This window comes from Anabrus simplex, chromosome 3 (genome assembly GCF_040414725.1).
Source record: "Anabrus simplex isolate iqAnaSimp1 chromosome 3, ASM4041472v1, whole genome shotgun sequence".
In the NCBI taxonomy this organism is placed as follows: Eukaryota; Metazoa; Arthropoda; class Insecta; order Orthoptera; family Tettigoniidae; genus Anabrus; species Anabrus simplex.
In genome coordinates this window covers 344,391,099-344,406,373 of record NC_090267.1, presented here as the reverse complement: position 1 = coordinate 344,406,373, position 15,275 = coordinate 344,391,099, and the positions used below count along the sequence as shown (strand labels likewise).

Below are 15,275 nucleotides of genomic sequence, written 5' to 3'. Positions count from 1 at the left end.
CCTGACTTCAGCATCAGTCTACTAAAGCACTTTGCAGATAAACAAGATTCATTCATGCTGAACAAGGCTAAACCGACAAACTGAAGCCAACAAAAACAAACACCATTAGCAAGTTAACTTTGGAAGGATAATATTTATAACTCCAAATAAAGTTTCTGGCTACAATAGTTTGAGAATAGATGATGGGGTATCACTCTCTTCTCCTATCATTCAAATGGTGTGTTACAAGGAGACTCCATTAGCCCTACGGTTTTTAAGGCAGCTACAACAGACATTGCAAGAATAACAGATAATCTATCAACAGTGCTTTATGCCTACGCAGATGACATAATAGGATCGAGAAACAGAGAAGACCTTCAGACCACGGTAGATAGATTACAGGAATGGGCCGAAACAAACGACTTCCAGGTTTTCAGAAAAGAAGGAAAAATAGCAGCAGCAGACAGAATTTCATATGCAGGGGTAAACTTGACTACAGTAAATAAGTTTCGCTACCTCGGCATCACTCTACAAACATCAGGATCTTCGTTCAAAATACATGTGGGGGAAAAAGCAGCACCAGCAGCAGTAAGAGGAATTTACGATATACAAGACCTAACCAAAATATCAATAGGCTCGGCAATGAAACTTTTTCATGCAAAGATACTACCCATTCTGACATACGGCATAGATTTAATCTGGGACAAATTATCAACATCAGACCTAACTACCCTTGAAAAAGTGAAAGCTACCTTTCTGAAAAGAATATTGGGTATTTCTAAGACATCTCCATCTAGACTAGCTTATGAGTTAACCAGCTCAGGAGTCTTTCCTTATCGAGGATCTCAGATATCTTTCTGCACCATCGACACCTCAAGCCATTGCTCACCTAAATCTGAGGTTAAGCAAAAGAGAAGAAATCTCGCCAGAGTTTTACGTGACGGATACTATGACAAGTAGAGACTGGATGGGCCCAAATAAGAACATGCACAGTGCTATCAACAGGCTGGCTGTACACGGATTACATCATAAGCTATGTGTAAAAGAGATATATCACAAACCAAGCAATGAATGCATGTGCAAATTATGTGGGAAAATATGTGAACAATACCACCTCAATAAGTGTAGCAAAAGAGAAAAGACCTTACATGAATATAGTAAAGAGTAGAACAATTTATATATGGCCATTGGCTGCAATAAAACTTTATAATAAAGTTTCTGGCTTACCTGATGTGGGGAATACCAACACCACCATGGAGGATCTTATAAAGTTTACTTTCATAAAGAAGCTGAGGGTGCCTTGCTCTAATAGATTCCAGCTTTACAGCTACTTCCTAGCAGGGAAAAAGGAAACAATATATAATTTCCAAATAAAACTCTCGGCAGATATACACTGAAGCAATATAAGAAATCACACAGTGAAAACCCCAACTGACAGGCTCCTGAATGTTTTCATGTTTAACCTTAATAGCTGAACCAATCTTTTCATGTTTGGATTGATGGCACGGTCAAACATAAATGCAAATCCATATATATACAGATATTTAAGGAAAGTTAAGGCACATTCATAGCGTATGAAAGGGAAAATATTCGTTGACAAGGCTTTTAGTTTCTTCCAGGTCAAAAAGCTGACATCGTAATGGCTGCCAGAATACTACAGAGCCTTGAAAACATTTCTACTAGAGAATGGATTTACTCAGATTTACACCATCCAACACTGTAATGTCTTTATTCACGTAACACAAACATAAGACTCACTTCCAGACAACTTGGATAACCCCTAAAAAGCACACAATACAAGAAATTACCTCTCCATTTGTGATGTTGATACCAAGATATATATCACCAAAGGAACCACTACCGATTTTCCGCACTAAACGATACTTTCCCCCGACAATAAAATCCTGTTTGGTAGCCATTTTTGAATTTTTTTAGTGTTAGGGAGTGAGAAATTTAGAAGGAAAATTAACAAAACGAAATCAATAATTACACACACTAACACTTCCTCCAACACGCCGACATCTCCCTTCCAATGACTGACGTAGGAACAAAGCAGCGCAGAGAATCCTGGGTGTTCCGTCGCACTTTGGTCAATAGACAATTTCTGTTTACATTGCATATCTGTATGTTATACATCCACATGAATTATATTAATATCATTAACTGTAATTTCTAACGCCAAACGTTTGAATGAATATTTAGCATAAGGAAGATTAAAATATCACTATCGCTTATTTTGACACGTTTGGTGGCAACTGAATCACTTTTGTGTTATTTTTGTCGTTAATAGGTAGCAGCAGAGTTGAACTTGTGAAACATGGCGCTCTTCAATAGGAATGTAATTCGAGTACTTCTCAGTGTAAGTCGTAAAATACTTTTCTAGATGTTTTCGGTCATGTAAAATCATTACGCTATATCGTAGCTGTTGATAAATCAGTATAAGAAGTATGTACAGTAGTTTGAGACATTCTTTGACATTGCTATGAATTGTGCTCGGAGGCTGTGCAGTTCGTGAAGCATTAAATTATTGAAAAATAGAGAATAAATAGTACGTGACATTTAAAACGGTCACGATATGCTCATCCTTATCCTAGTTGTAGCCACGTGAATGAGGAACCCACCTCACCCCTGTTCATTTTTTGAGTTCTAGTATCATAAATGAAGGTTAGGTGTGTTACTTGCTAAACCTCTTTCTTCAAGCTTCGTTCTTTCCTCTCATTCTTCAAGTCTCGACTTGGATGTTCTTGCAGTCAGAAGTGCGTTCTTTTACTTCGCGAATCTACAGTTCATTTATCTGGATATCTGCTTCCTTCATTCTCCAACCCAGTGCTCATTCCAGTCAATCTCTTGTCATGTGGGTACTCCTCTCAGGCCTAAATGCTGGATTACATTCACCTTGATCATTACTGATACCCTATTATTCCCGCCGAGATGTAATAGTCGTCAAATATTTTTACATGCTACAGTACTTCTGTATCGCCCCACTACCCATCTGTTTGGCTACCTTCTTAGCATTACATTACATCGCCTAATGCTTACATTTACTGTACATCAGAAAAATTCCATATATTGTTATCTCCAGTAAGGAAGAGTATTTCATCTTCGACATAAATGGAGATTTAGTAATATGGATCCGATTACGGTAAATAAGCCGGCCATCGCCAATTCACTTTAAGGCAGGGTGTAAAAAAAAAAAAAAAAAAAAAAAAAATCGATTTTTATTAAAAATCGATTTTTATTAAAAATCAGTTGCTTTTAAAAAATCAATTTCACTAATCATTTGATATTTTCCAATTCGCGTATGGATCATTGTTTATTAAGTACCGTACCTAAGACGAATAATGTTCAATCGAAATTATCTGTTTTTAACAATATTTTGATTGGGGTAGGCCCTATGATATATTATAATGTGTATATATTAAACCAGTTTTTCTGTCTCGTGACACTCTTTTAAATTAAAAAAACACACACCAAGTCTGTTTCTAAACTAGTTCTTTATCTCCAGTCACTTTTATAACCTCTTTATTTAGGTAATTATACAAAAACACAAGCTTGGAAGCTTTGCCTGCATCAAGTCTGTTTCTTTGAATGAACAACACCGAATGTAGAAAACACACATTCTACACCTGCAGATGATGCTTTAGCTGTTAAGATTTGCATAACTTTGTCTATTACAAACTTCCCAATGACATTTTCTTGAGATTTTCACAACTGCAATGCAGACACACCTAGCACTAGTAAATCGGTGGACATTGTTAGAATGAAGGGTTGAGATTTTGATTGATGTTTCACAAGTATTAATAGAAATGAAGTTCCTGCATATTTGTCCTATGCAGATTTAAATACACATTCATGCTCAGCTGGATGTAAGACATATTCTGAGTTGATAAACACAGTATTCAGGAGATAGTGGGTTCAAACCACCCTGAAAATGGTTTCCCATTTTCACACCAGGCAAATGCTGGGGCTGTACGTTAAGGCCATGGCTGCTTCCTTCCCACTCCTAGCCCTTTCCTGTCCCATCGTTGCCATAAGACCTATCTATGTCGGTGCAACGTAAAGCAACTTGCGTATGATAAATATCATTATGGATCCGTATTGATACTATATGTAGGATGCTAATTATGTATTGAATAGGTGATATTAAAACTAATTAGCATCCTACATTAAGCAACTTGAAAAAAAAAAAAAAAAAACCAATGTTGATAAATACTGAATGAACATGAAAGCCAGAAAATGTGGTACAGCCAATGCTTGATAATAACATTTTTTCAAAATTCTTAGTTTTTGTGTCATTAATTCCGGATTTTCTCAACACTTGTTATTCCTCCAAGTCATACTTAGTATTTTTCTGCACTTTCACTGCTTGTCCAATGGTACAGTCGCTTCTCTGGGTTACATCAAACTATTTAATAATTTATTTAACGCGCACAATGTGCAAAGAATTACTATATAAAACATTAATCTTCGTTGCAAAATTTCACCAGTGATTCTGATCGCTGTTTACTATTTAAAACATGGTACCTAGTAGAGTGTGCACCACATCTTAAACATACACAGTTCAAATCTGGTTCATGATAACGCTTTATATTACACAGTTTATAATGGAACCCATGAATGGAGAACCTTGTCAGCAGGTGTCGCAGCTTTATATTACACAGTTTATAATGGAACCCATGAATGGAGAACCTTGTCAGCAGGTGTCGCAGTTCATATCCACCTTGAACCCACTCGCGATTTAGCATGGCATCGGTAGAGTCAGTCTTCTTCGATCGTAGGTCTCGAAGCAGATGTATATAGGGTGTTGTTGCTGGAAGTAACAACTGTAACCTTAGCTCTTCCACATAAAATCCCTTTCTGGATAGCTCATACACGAGCCGGGAAGGAGAATATTTGGAGAGGCACAGAGTCCGTTTCAAGTAGATTGCCTTCAACTTCTCAATTTTATCTGTTTCATACTCAAATGTTTTCCAAGCCATATCTTGCTATAGGGCTGATTTTTAGATGAAAGAGTTTTATGGCCGTTTCTAAAGACAAGTTTCTCAGATGCTTAATGTCAGATATTGCTTTCATAGATGCATTTAGACGGTCCATGAGATGGAGGATGAAAACATTACCTTGGGTTTGGAAAATTACACCCAAGTATTTAAAATGCTTTACGGACTTAAGTTCTTGGTCTTCATAATAGAAGATTCCATGAGACCCTCTCTTCTAAACGTCATGAAAACTGTTTTTTCTACATTCAGTTTGAGCTCATTTTTATTTATCCAGCCTACTATTTGGTTGAATGATTCCTGGAGTTCCTTCTATGACGTTGATGTTAAGACCATATCATCAGCGTACATTAATAGTTTGACGCTTTCCTGGTTTACCAAATCTACTATGTCTGCTGTCGCAATGATGAATCGAACTATTGGTTTTGACAGATTTAAAACTTCTTCAGCATTTTGCTTTATTTGAAGGTCACTAACCTTTCTCTTAATGGAATATTGAATCTTGGCTCTATTTTCTTCACAAATCTTCACAAGTACTGGCCAGTTGTTAATGTAAGATTCAAGGCAGTCAAACAGCACATTCCATCAAACTTCCTGAAGCAGGATTATTAATTGTTCTCCAATCCTAAATTTTGCATTGACAAAATGATTATTGCAGAAGTATTTCACAATTTCTTCTAGCCTACATGTTCTTTTATGTTTAAAATGTCCTTGGTAAGATCATAGGAAAAATGATTCACAAGATGAGCAGAGCAGCCATATGTAATTATATCAATATCTTCCCTTTCTTTCAGACCTGCCGTACTGCTTACATTGTCTATAATGTCGCTTCTCACGGTAAAAATATACACCATGTACCCCAAGGTTTACTACATTATAAGGAAGTAGAAATTATGCAGATCTTACCTGGAAGAGATGTGCTCATTGCGATGTCCAAGAACACACCAGCGTGCCCCCAGAAGTACATTTAATTTTATAACCTATGAAAGAGCAGCATACGGCATTCTGCGTTGCTGAAGTAGCTGCTTGCATTGCTATTGGCCCACGTAAAATGGGATGTGACGTCTTTCCCATCAATGATGATAATTGGATTCTGTTACCAACCCTGACAGAATAAAAGCACAAATGAATAGAACATGTAATGGAAACAATTGCCCTGCAGAATGCTAGATGCCTAAAAGCCGCTTAGTGGCCCTAACCTGTGGGCTTATGCCCCCAGACCCCCTTTTGCTTGGTTTTGCCACTAACCGGACCTAACCAGTCCAGATCAATGGTTTTATCACTAACCGGACCTAACCAATCCAGACCAATGGTTTTGTCACTACTAGCTGGACCTAACCAAATCCAGACCAATGGTTTTGTCATTAGCCGAAATGATAAGGCTGCATGACAAGTAATAATTGTAATTCACCTATTCTTAGTGCTTATCTTAGTTCCTAACTAGACAGGTTGGCAGCTTTGTCGACCGCCTGACCACATCCTCTGCAAGAAATAAACAAACGCCAGTCATTCCACGCGTAGATGTTAGCTATGCATATGGGGACCCGTGACATTAATGATGGAGTACACAGTATATAGTAGGACCTATTGATCTTCTCACTTTATAGTTTATTTCACTCTCACCATTTTTCACTGAATTTATTGCAAGTTCAATGTGGAGATGCTCAGATGTATCAACTGTTTTGAACAGATGTACGTGTCTGTTTTCACTGGTCACTGTAATACACACAATGAGCTCATAATGCACATTTGACCATCCATTTAAGCTCATACAAACTGTATTCTCAAATAAATCCTTGAAACACTTATCCCTCTCACTTCGATAAATTTCTTCAAGAAGTGGTCTTGCTGCTGCAGTAGGTAGTAGAGAAGTACACAAGAACCTTGTTTATCCAGATTAAGTGGAACTGGAACTGATCTGGATTATCGAAAATCAGGATAATCCGGAAAACTAAAAACAAATACAGAACATGTTATATAATATATTAACATAAGTTGTACAGTAATACCTTTTTCAATTGTACAAAAAAATATAAGAACACTTTTCTTGTATTTATGACTCTGTTTTATGCACTAAAATAATGTGTGAGCCTTTTCTGTTTTACATTTGAATAGCGTTTGCTTGCAGCACAATCACAAAGACGTTTTACTAACATCCAAGGATCAGTTCTGCCCGTGTTTTTTCAGTCTGGGATTCTAAATAGGCTATCAGTTTGTCCAGCTGCATTGTTGCATCTCCATGAGTCATTGTTTTTTCTGATGGAGCCCCTGTTTCATTTTCAAATTCATCATCACTCTTGTCATTACCTGCCGAGGAACAAGAGGCAATAATTCATTCATCTGTCATTATACCAAAGCCTGAATCACAGTCATTTTTCAACCAGTCATTTACGTCGTTCACATCTACGTCCGAGCATCCAGGAATGCATGCAAATGTGTCAAGGAACTCACAAGGGTCCACGGTTTCCCCATTCTCAATTCCAGGCGAATGCTGGGACGGTACCTTTGATAGACCACGGCCAACTTTTTTTCCAGTTCCTGTCCTTAACTATCCTTGGCGAAAAAGACATTCAAGAAGAATCAACCCAATAGGTACAAGTAAAAATATATTTTTATTATTTTCGATCCGGATAAACAAGGTTCTTGTGTATAGCCAGGTTGCAACATACTTGCATGTCTTCTGAATTCTGAATGATTAATGGAGCAGAAGGAACTGTTTGTAGCATAACAGAATTTTGCAGCATTTTTATCTAAGTTCTTTCCTTTTCTTTTTTCAAGTAGTTGGGACAATGAAGTGAGAATATGTAACTTCATTCTAGCAATTAATTCTTGCAGTACTAAACTGCATGATTTGCATTTAGCTTTCATGTCCTTTCCACTTGAAGTGGGAAGTTTTTAAAGTCCTCCCCATACTGGATCCAGTTTTCGGCCTGGATTACTCATGTTAAGTTAAAAGCAAATTTCTTGCAACAGTTTTACAAATACAGTACAAAACACTCAATATAGCGACTCTTCTATTAGAAAATTACTACTTACTGTAACTCTGTGTCATAAATAAGTTAGAATAACCTACCTTTTCTTAAAGTATCACGAATACTTCATACATATACATTAATGTTATTTAAATATCCTCTTCCCCAACACATCTCATTCCCATGATGCAGTAGCCACTCCACTCCCTACCAAGACACTCCCCCCTCTCAGTAAGGCCATTCTCACTTCAGCACCAAGATAGGGTGTCCCTTAGGTCATTGAGCAATGAATTCCATGTTCAAATTGTACTGACAACAAAAGAATGATTGTAGAGGTTGGATCTGTGATTTGGTATTTTGAGGGTTACGTTATTTTGTGGAGTAGAAGCAACGAATGATAGCTACGATGCTGGTAAAACATTAGTAATTCTCATTGGTGTGTTGTCAGTATAAAATGGAGCCCAGGTGAAATAAACTGTAAAAATAAAGAAGAAACAAATGAGAGAGTGTGTGAACCTAATCGCTAGACCTTAGAATGTTTTATGACATAACACACCATTAGAAGGGCTGGTTGGATATGCTGTTAATGTTATTTATTTATTTATTTATTTATTTATTTATTTATTTATTTATTTATTTATTTATTTATTTATTTATTTATTTATTTATTTATTTATTTATTTATTTATTCATTCATTCATTTATTGTATGGGACAGTACTTTCGCAAATGGAGATTACAACCAAATCCAAATAAAACTGAAGTTACAAATTTCGCCTTGGCAATAAAATGGCCAATCGTGAACTGAAGGTTCAGTTTGAAAACACTTTTCTTACCCACAATAGACATCCACAATATCTAGGAATTATTCTTGACAGAACTCTGTCCTTCAAATCTTCAGAAAACGGCTACTAAGTTACGATCAAGGAACATCATCTTACAGAAGCTGTGTGGAACCACCTGGAGATCATTAGCATCTACCCTACGGTCTTCAGCTCTTGGTTTTGTGTACTCTGCTGCAGAATACTGCTTATCGATATGGCTGAACAGCAGTCGCACCAAATTAATTGATACTCGGCTGAATCACACTATACATATGATATCAGGGACAATTAGATCTACTCCCACTTTCTGGCTACCTGTTTTATCTCATATTTCACCACCTCACCTCCGTCGGGAAAATGCTCTCCTACTAGATTATAAGAAAATAACTAACAACAGTCAGTTGCCAATCCATGGTGACATGAATGATGCTCTTATCAACAGGCTAAAATCTAGACATCCACCTGTTAGAACAGCCAGAAACCTAGCAGACGCTAACTTTAATCTGCTTCGGGCCTGGAAGCAAGTATGGATATCCAGTGCTCCATCAGAATGTCACAATCTACTATGGCGGAAAAACAAATCAGAGGGTTTTTATCTTCCACGGAAGACCTGGACAACCATCTACAGGATTCGCACTGGCCATGGCAGATGTGTCGACTCCCTCCAGAAATGGGGAATACTTAATTTGGCAGCAAGCAGTTGTGGTGCTGTGAAGAAAACAGTTCGGCACATTGTGGAGCAGTGTCCTCTCACCGCTTACCTGGGAAATCTTAGAGACTTTTTTTCCGCTCTCACCTTTGTGTGTAGACTATGTAAATAACTTGAACCTGTAAATACTTCAAACTGTAAATATTATGTATTACTACTGTATTTATATGTAATGTGATGTGTTAGCTGTTAAAGTTGTTAGGCAGGTACTGAATGGATCTTTATCTTTGATCACGGGATGTGCTAATGGCACGTGGCATTCTGTCATCTCAAGGTAATAAACCATATGTTACTAGTAGCAGTTTCATTTAAAATCTTATCAGGTTCTTTTACTGTGCCATAAATATTTCAGTATTTTTACGGGTATTTAACTCTACACCATGGTTACCTTTCAAAATTAACTTCATGTCTTCCTCAATGCTTTGAAAATCATGGTTCTTCTTCTTCTTCTTCTTCTTCTTCGCAAATGGGTCGCTTAGGGCCACGCAAAATCAACACTTTCTAGCTTTCCTGTTGGCCCAGTATTCCGTAATGTGTAACGATTGGATCAGTTTTCGTTGCTCTGTCCATGTATGTTGTGTAGTCTTCTCTTCTTCCTCAAAACCCTGTGTGTGAGTGATTTTCCTGATTTCATTCTGGTCAAGTAGGTTTGGTCAATCCTAATGTCTTCAGGTCTCTTTCTGTAAGCTTGTACCAATTCGGTCTAGTAGTCTTGTTCTTTATGAATGTATGTGTTTTGTGCGTTCGTCTCTTCAGGTCCATTCTTTCTAAGTGTCCCATGAATTTTGAATTCTTCGCATTCGCATCATGTCTGTGATTTTGGCATTTTTAAATATATTTCTGTGTTAGAGTTTGGATAATGTATACCATCTTTGGTTCTTGGATTTTTCTCATTATTTTATGTTCTTTCACTTCTATTTGGTGTTCTAGTGTTTTGTATTGGAGATTGAGTGTCTCTGAAGCATAGAGTGCTTCAAATTTGATTACAGTTGTATAATGTCGGATTTTTCAGTTCCAGGAGAGGCTCTTTTTGTTGTATATATTTTTTGTTTAAAAACTGAAAAGCAATCTCCATTTTCTGGAGTCTCGATTCAATAGATTTCTTTTCGTTACAGTTTGCTGTAATGCTGTAATCCTTTCACCTAAATACTTCAATTCATTTATTCTAAAGATATTGTTATTGCCAATTAGAAGTGCATTTGATACGATTTTGATGTTGGTCTTTTTTTTTTTCCCAAACGAGATTTGTAATCCAATTTTCACCTCCTGTGGGTCGGGGACACAGATGAAGAATACACCCATGGTATCCCCTGCCTGTCATAAGAGGCGACTAAAAGGGGCAAGCAAGGGATGATCAAATTAGAACCATGAAACTACTCGTGATTAGTACCACCACGCAGGGAACACCATGGGTCGCTTTTCCTTACGCGTAGTACCATTATGTTAGGTACCAAATAGGTTTGTCACTAGTAACAAACGAGAGCGCAACGGCTTTTACAGTACCTGTTGATTAGTAGCACTATATGAGCGACACCGTGGGATGACGGAACCCATGGTTCTGGCTTGCCTATGATTAGTACCCACTATATGAGGAACACCACGGGCTAGTAAGAGTCCGTGTGGTTAGCACACTTAGGTGATGAACACCATAGGTTTGCGTTGCCTGTCAATGGCACCGCAATGTGCGATACACAGTAGGTCTGTATTACATGTGCGAATTTCATTACCTGTGATTAGTACCATAATGTGTGGAATACCGCGAGTCTACACTACTCTTGATTAGTACCGCAACATGACAAATACCATCGTTCTACTTTTCCAGCAATAAATACCATTATGAGGGGCCAGTGACCTGGATTTTCCCGTTTCCACTGATGGTTTTAAATTCATATCTATGCATCCATTCAGTCTTTGTCCTCACGCTTTGATTCCTAGTCAGTGGAGGATTTTGGACTTTTAATTTGTCATCTCATTTCGTACCATTAGGGGCCGATGACCTCGATGTTAGGCCCCTTTAAACAACAAACATCAATCAATCCAATTTTCGCTGCTTGTTCTTGTAGTAGTTCAAGTTGTTTTTGTGCGTCAGAGATATCTTGGGCAATTAGTGCCATGTCATCAGCAAATGCTAAGCAGTCTAATTTTATGCCTTTCAGTTTTGGCCCCAGCCGGTGGGTTGGTGCATCAGCTTTTCTCCATTCCCGTACAACTTTCTGAAGCACACAATTGTAGAGCAACGGGAATAGTCCTTCGCCTTGTTTTACTCTTGTGTCTGTTTGTAATTCTATGCTCAATTCTCCCATAAACTTCACCTTGGATTTGGTTTCTGTGAGTGTTTCTTTGTTAATGTTTGTTGTTTTCTGATCAAGTCCAAATTCTGCTAATACTTGAAAAAGTGATTCTCTATCTATACTATCGTATGCTTTTCTGAAGTCGACGAATGTGATGACATAATTCTTGTTTGATGAACTGTGGAAATATTTCATAGAGTTTTTTAGATTTATAATTTACTCTACGCATGATCGTCCTTTTTTGAATCCACCTTGATATTCGCCAATTTCTGTATCCAGTTAATATTCTGCACGGTTCAAGAGAGCTTTGGATAGAATTTTATAGGCTATCGACAGCAGTGAAATTCCACGATAATTGTTGGGGTCTGTCTTGCTTCCTTTTTTGTACAATGGATGTATGATCACCATCTTTCATTCTGCAGGGATTTTTTCAGTTTGCCAGTTTTCATCCATAATTTCCTTGAGTTTTGTGATAAGATTTTCTCCAGCATTTTTCCATAGCTCTGCAGTAATTTGATAGTCTCCGGATGTTTTGTCATTTTTCACTGAGCGAATTATCTCTCTAATTTCCTGTACACAGGTGGTTCTGAGTCTGGGTTCCGTTATGCTGGGTATAACTTAATTTGAATTTTTCTTGAGGCTTTTCACAATTTAATAATTTGAAAAAGTATTTCCCAAGAATTTCTCAGTTTTCAGTGTTGTTGTGAGCCATTTACCCGAGTTCATTCTTGAATTCGAGCGACGGAGGGTAATACATGGTTAATTTTTGTTTGAATGTTCTGTAGTAATTTCATAAATTGTGTTTCCTGAAATCAGATTCTATTTCTTGTAATTTTGTGTCCTTGTGAATCTTTCTTATAGATTTACTGGCCATTTTTCTGACATCTTTGAGGTCCTGCCTATTTTTTGGATTTTTATTGCATGGCCAATTTAGCCATGCCTTCTGAGTTTCATGAGTTGATCACACTTATCTGTCCACCATGCGTGTTTTTGTGTCTTGGATTGTGGTGCTATGTTTTCTGCAATTTATACAAGCCCTGTTTGAAGTTATTGCCTGTTTTATAGTTATTATTATAAACATGTTCTGCAAAAGCTGAATATCTGTTGTACCTATAAAATATTCTTGGTATCGCTGAGTTAAGTGTCTATTCAGTCTAGGGTTGCCACTTTTTTATATAATAAGGGACATTTACCTAAAAATACACATTTTTTTCTTCACAAATATAAGGGATGATGATATTAACGCCATAAATGCTCATTCCCGAGTAAATCAAGTAAAATTCACTTTCAAAAAAGTTGGGGCGAACGATGTGAAGCGTGTAATTTACTCCCTCAAGTCTGATGCTCCGGGTAATGACGACATACCATTATTTTTCATAAAAAATATTATTGGTGCCATATTACCTATTCTGACGCATATATTTAATCATTGCCTTGTACAGGGAGTATTCCCAACTGTGTGGAAGCACGGTATCGTCATTCCTATTCCTAAGAAGAATTCTCCTAGTTTACCATCAGATTATCGCCCTATATCCATTCTCCCACCCCTTTCCAAAGTACTAGAACGCTTGGTACACGAACAAGTCCTCACTTACTTGACTAACTTCTCACTGCTTGACCCTTACCAATCTGGTTTCAAGAAAGGACACAGCACAACGACTGCCCTACTGAAAGTAACTGATGATATCCGACAGGCAATGGACACTCGACAAGTGACTGTACTGGTTCTACTTGATTTTTCTAGTGCTTTTGATACTGTTGTTCCTCAACTGCTACTTTCAAAATTGGATTCATTAAATTTCAGCAAGACGGCAATAAACTTTTTCAGTTCGTACCTCAAAAATCGCCGTCAGTGTGTCAAAGTAAATAATAGCAGATCTGAGTGGCTTAACAAACCCCTCGGTGTCCCCCAAGGGTCTGTACTTGGACCATTGCTGTTTGCAATTTACTTACACGATGTTGCCAAATCGATTCCACATTGCAAGTATCATCTTTATGCTGATGATCTGCAGATCTTCTACCACTCAAGAACTGATAAAATTCAGAGTGCTGTAGAAAAAGTTAATGCTGATTTAAGTCACATAAGTAATTTTGCATTGAGTAACAATCTCAAAATTAATCCTCTTAAAACGCAAGCAATAATCATTGGTACTTCAAAAAACTTACACGTCTTAAAACAATACGAAATTCCTCCTGTAGCACTAAACAATACCATTATTCCATTTTGTGAAACAGTTATGAATCTTGGTGTGGCTATAAGCGAAACATTGAACTGGTCGCAACATGTGATGAAAGTGTGCCAAAAGGTATATCAAAGCCTGCATCCTCTGAAGCGGTTTAAAAATATATTTCCTCGGTCCTTGAAAATAAAGCTCATTCAATCACTCTTGTTTCCAATTCTCGAATACTGTGATACAGTTTTTATTGATATCAATAACGAGCAAAGCATGAGACTGCAACGTGCCCAAAATGCATGCATCAGGTATGCATTCGACATACAACCATACGCCCATGTATCCCCATTCTATACACAATTATCTTGGTTACGACTGAATGACAGACGTAGACTCCACGCAACTACTTTGGTGTATCAAGTGCTTTCTGAAAACACTCCTCCTTACCTATCCACCAGATTTCGCTACCTTAGTTCCCTGCACCTGTTCAATACCCAGTCAGGCTATACGCTAGAAATTCCTGTGCATCGAACCGCAACCTACAACAGATCGTTCACAATCTCCGCCACGAGCTGGTGGAATGAACTCCCCAATGACATCAGGGAAGCTAAATCTAAGACAAAATTTAAAATCCTTTGCCAGCGTCATCTTTTAAGCACTTCCAGTCTTTCTTGAGTGTGAATGGGTTGCATGAATGAGAGTGAATATGGTTGTTATTGCAATGTGTTCCTGTATATAATTTAGTTATACTTTACTCACCTTAGTTTAATTAGTGATACTTTAGTTGCTTTAATTATACTTTAGGTTGTAAAGATTTCATATGTTTAAATTTTATGTAAAATATACATTGTATATACATGAAGTGGTTAAGTGTAAGAAAGGGCCGGGAGCCCTAACTTCGCCACAATAAAGACGCTTTAATAATAATAATAATAATAATAAACACTTGAAACATCAAACATTAGTGTGTGGTTTTTTTTTTTTTTTTTTTTTTTTTTTTACGATTTGTTTTACGTCGCACCGACAAAGATAGATTTTCTGGTGATGATGGGATAGAAAAGGGCTAGGAGTGGTGGCTAGTGATGTGAAAATGGGAAATCAACTTCAGGGCTACCGACAGTGGGGTTCGAACCCACTATCTGCGGAATGCAAGGTAACAATTTCAATTAGGTTATAATTAGTTTCATTAACAGAATAAGATAATTAATGAAATTCGTAAAAGAAACTAACACCCTCTTAACAGAACATACAGTACAATGCATTAGGTAGGCTATGATAAAACATGTAGAAAAAGGTTAATTAGAAATAGATTTCCTTCTTCTGAGGCTTCAGA

At 37.3% G+C, this 15,275-nt stretch overlaps 2 protein-coding genes across 3 annotated transcripts in view; one reads left to right on the top strand and one right to left on the bottom strand.

The window, feature by feature from the left end:
- LOC136866356 (casein kinase I) overlaps window positions 1–2,045 on the bottom strand; it is a 259,574-nt gene extending 257,529 nt beyond the window's left edge. For both annotated transcript variants that reach the window (XM_067143226.2, XM_067143227.2), the window contains exons 1-2: window positions 1,788–2,045; window positions 1,207–1,313 (exon numbers count right to left, since the gene is read on the bottom strand). In XM_067143226.2, the coding sequence (XP_066999327.1) occupies window positions 1,207–1,313; window positions 1,788–1,898 (218 nt within the window). In that variant the 5' untranslated portion in view covers window positions 1,899–2,045. The remainder of the gene's footprint in view (window positions 1–1,206; window positions 1,314–1,787) is intronic.
- Window positions 2,046–2,269: 224 nt separating this feature from the next.
- The window catches only part of Idh3b (isocitrate dehydrogenase [NAD] subunit beta, mitochondrial), a 108,780-nt gene continuing 95,774 nt past the window's right edge, over window positions 2,270–15,275 (top strand). The window contains exon 1 of the mRNA XM_067143224.2: window positions 2,270–2,338. Coding sequence (XP_066999325.2) covers window positions 2,297–2,338 — 42 coding nt within the window. The 5' untranslated portion in view covers window positions 2,270–2,296. The remainder of the gene's footprint in view (window positions 2,339–15,275) is intronic.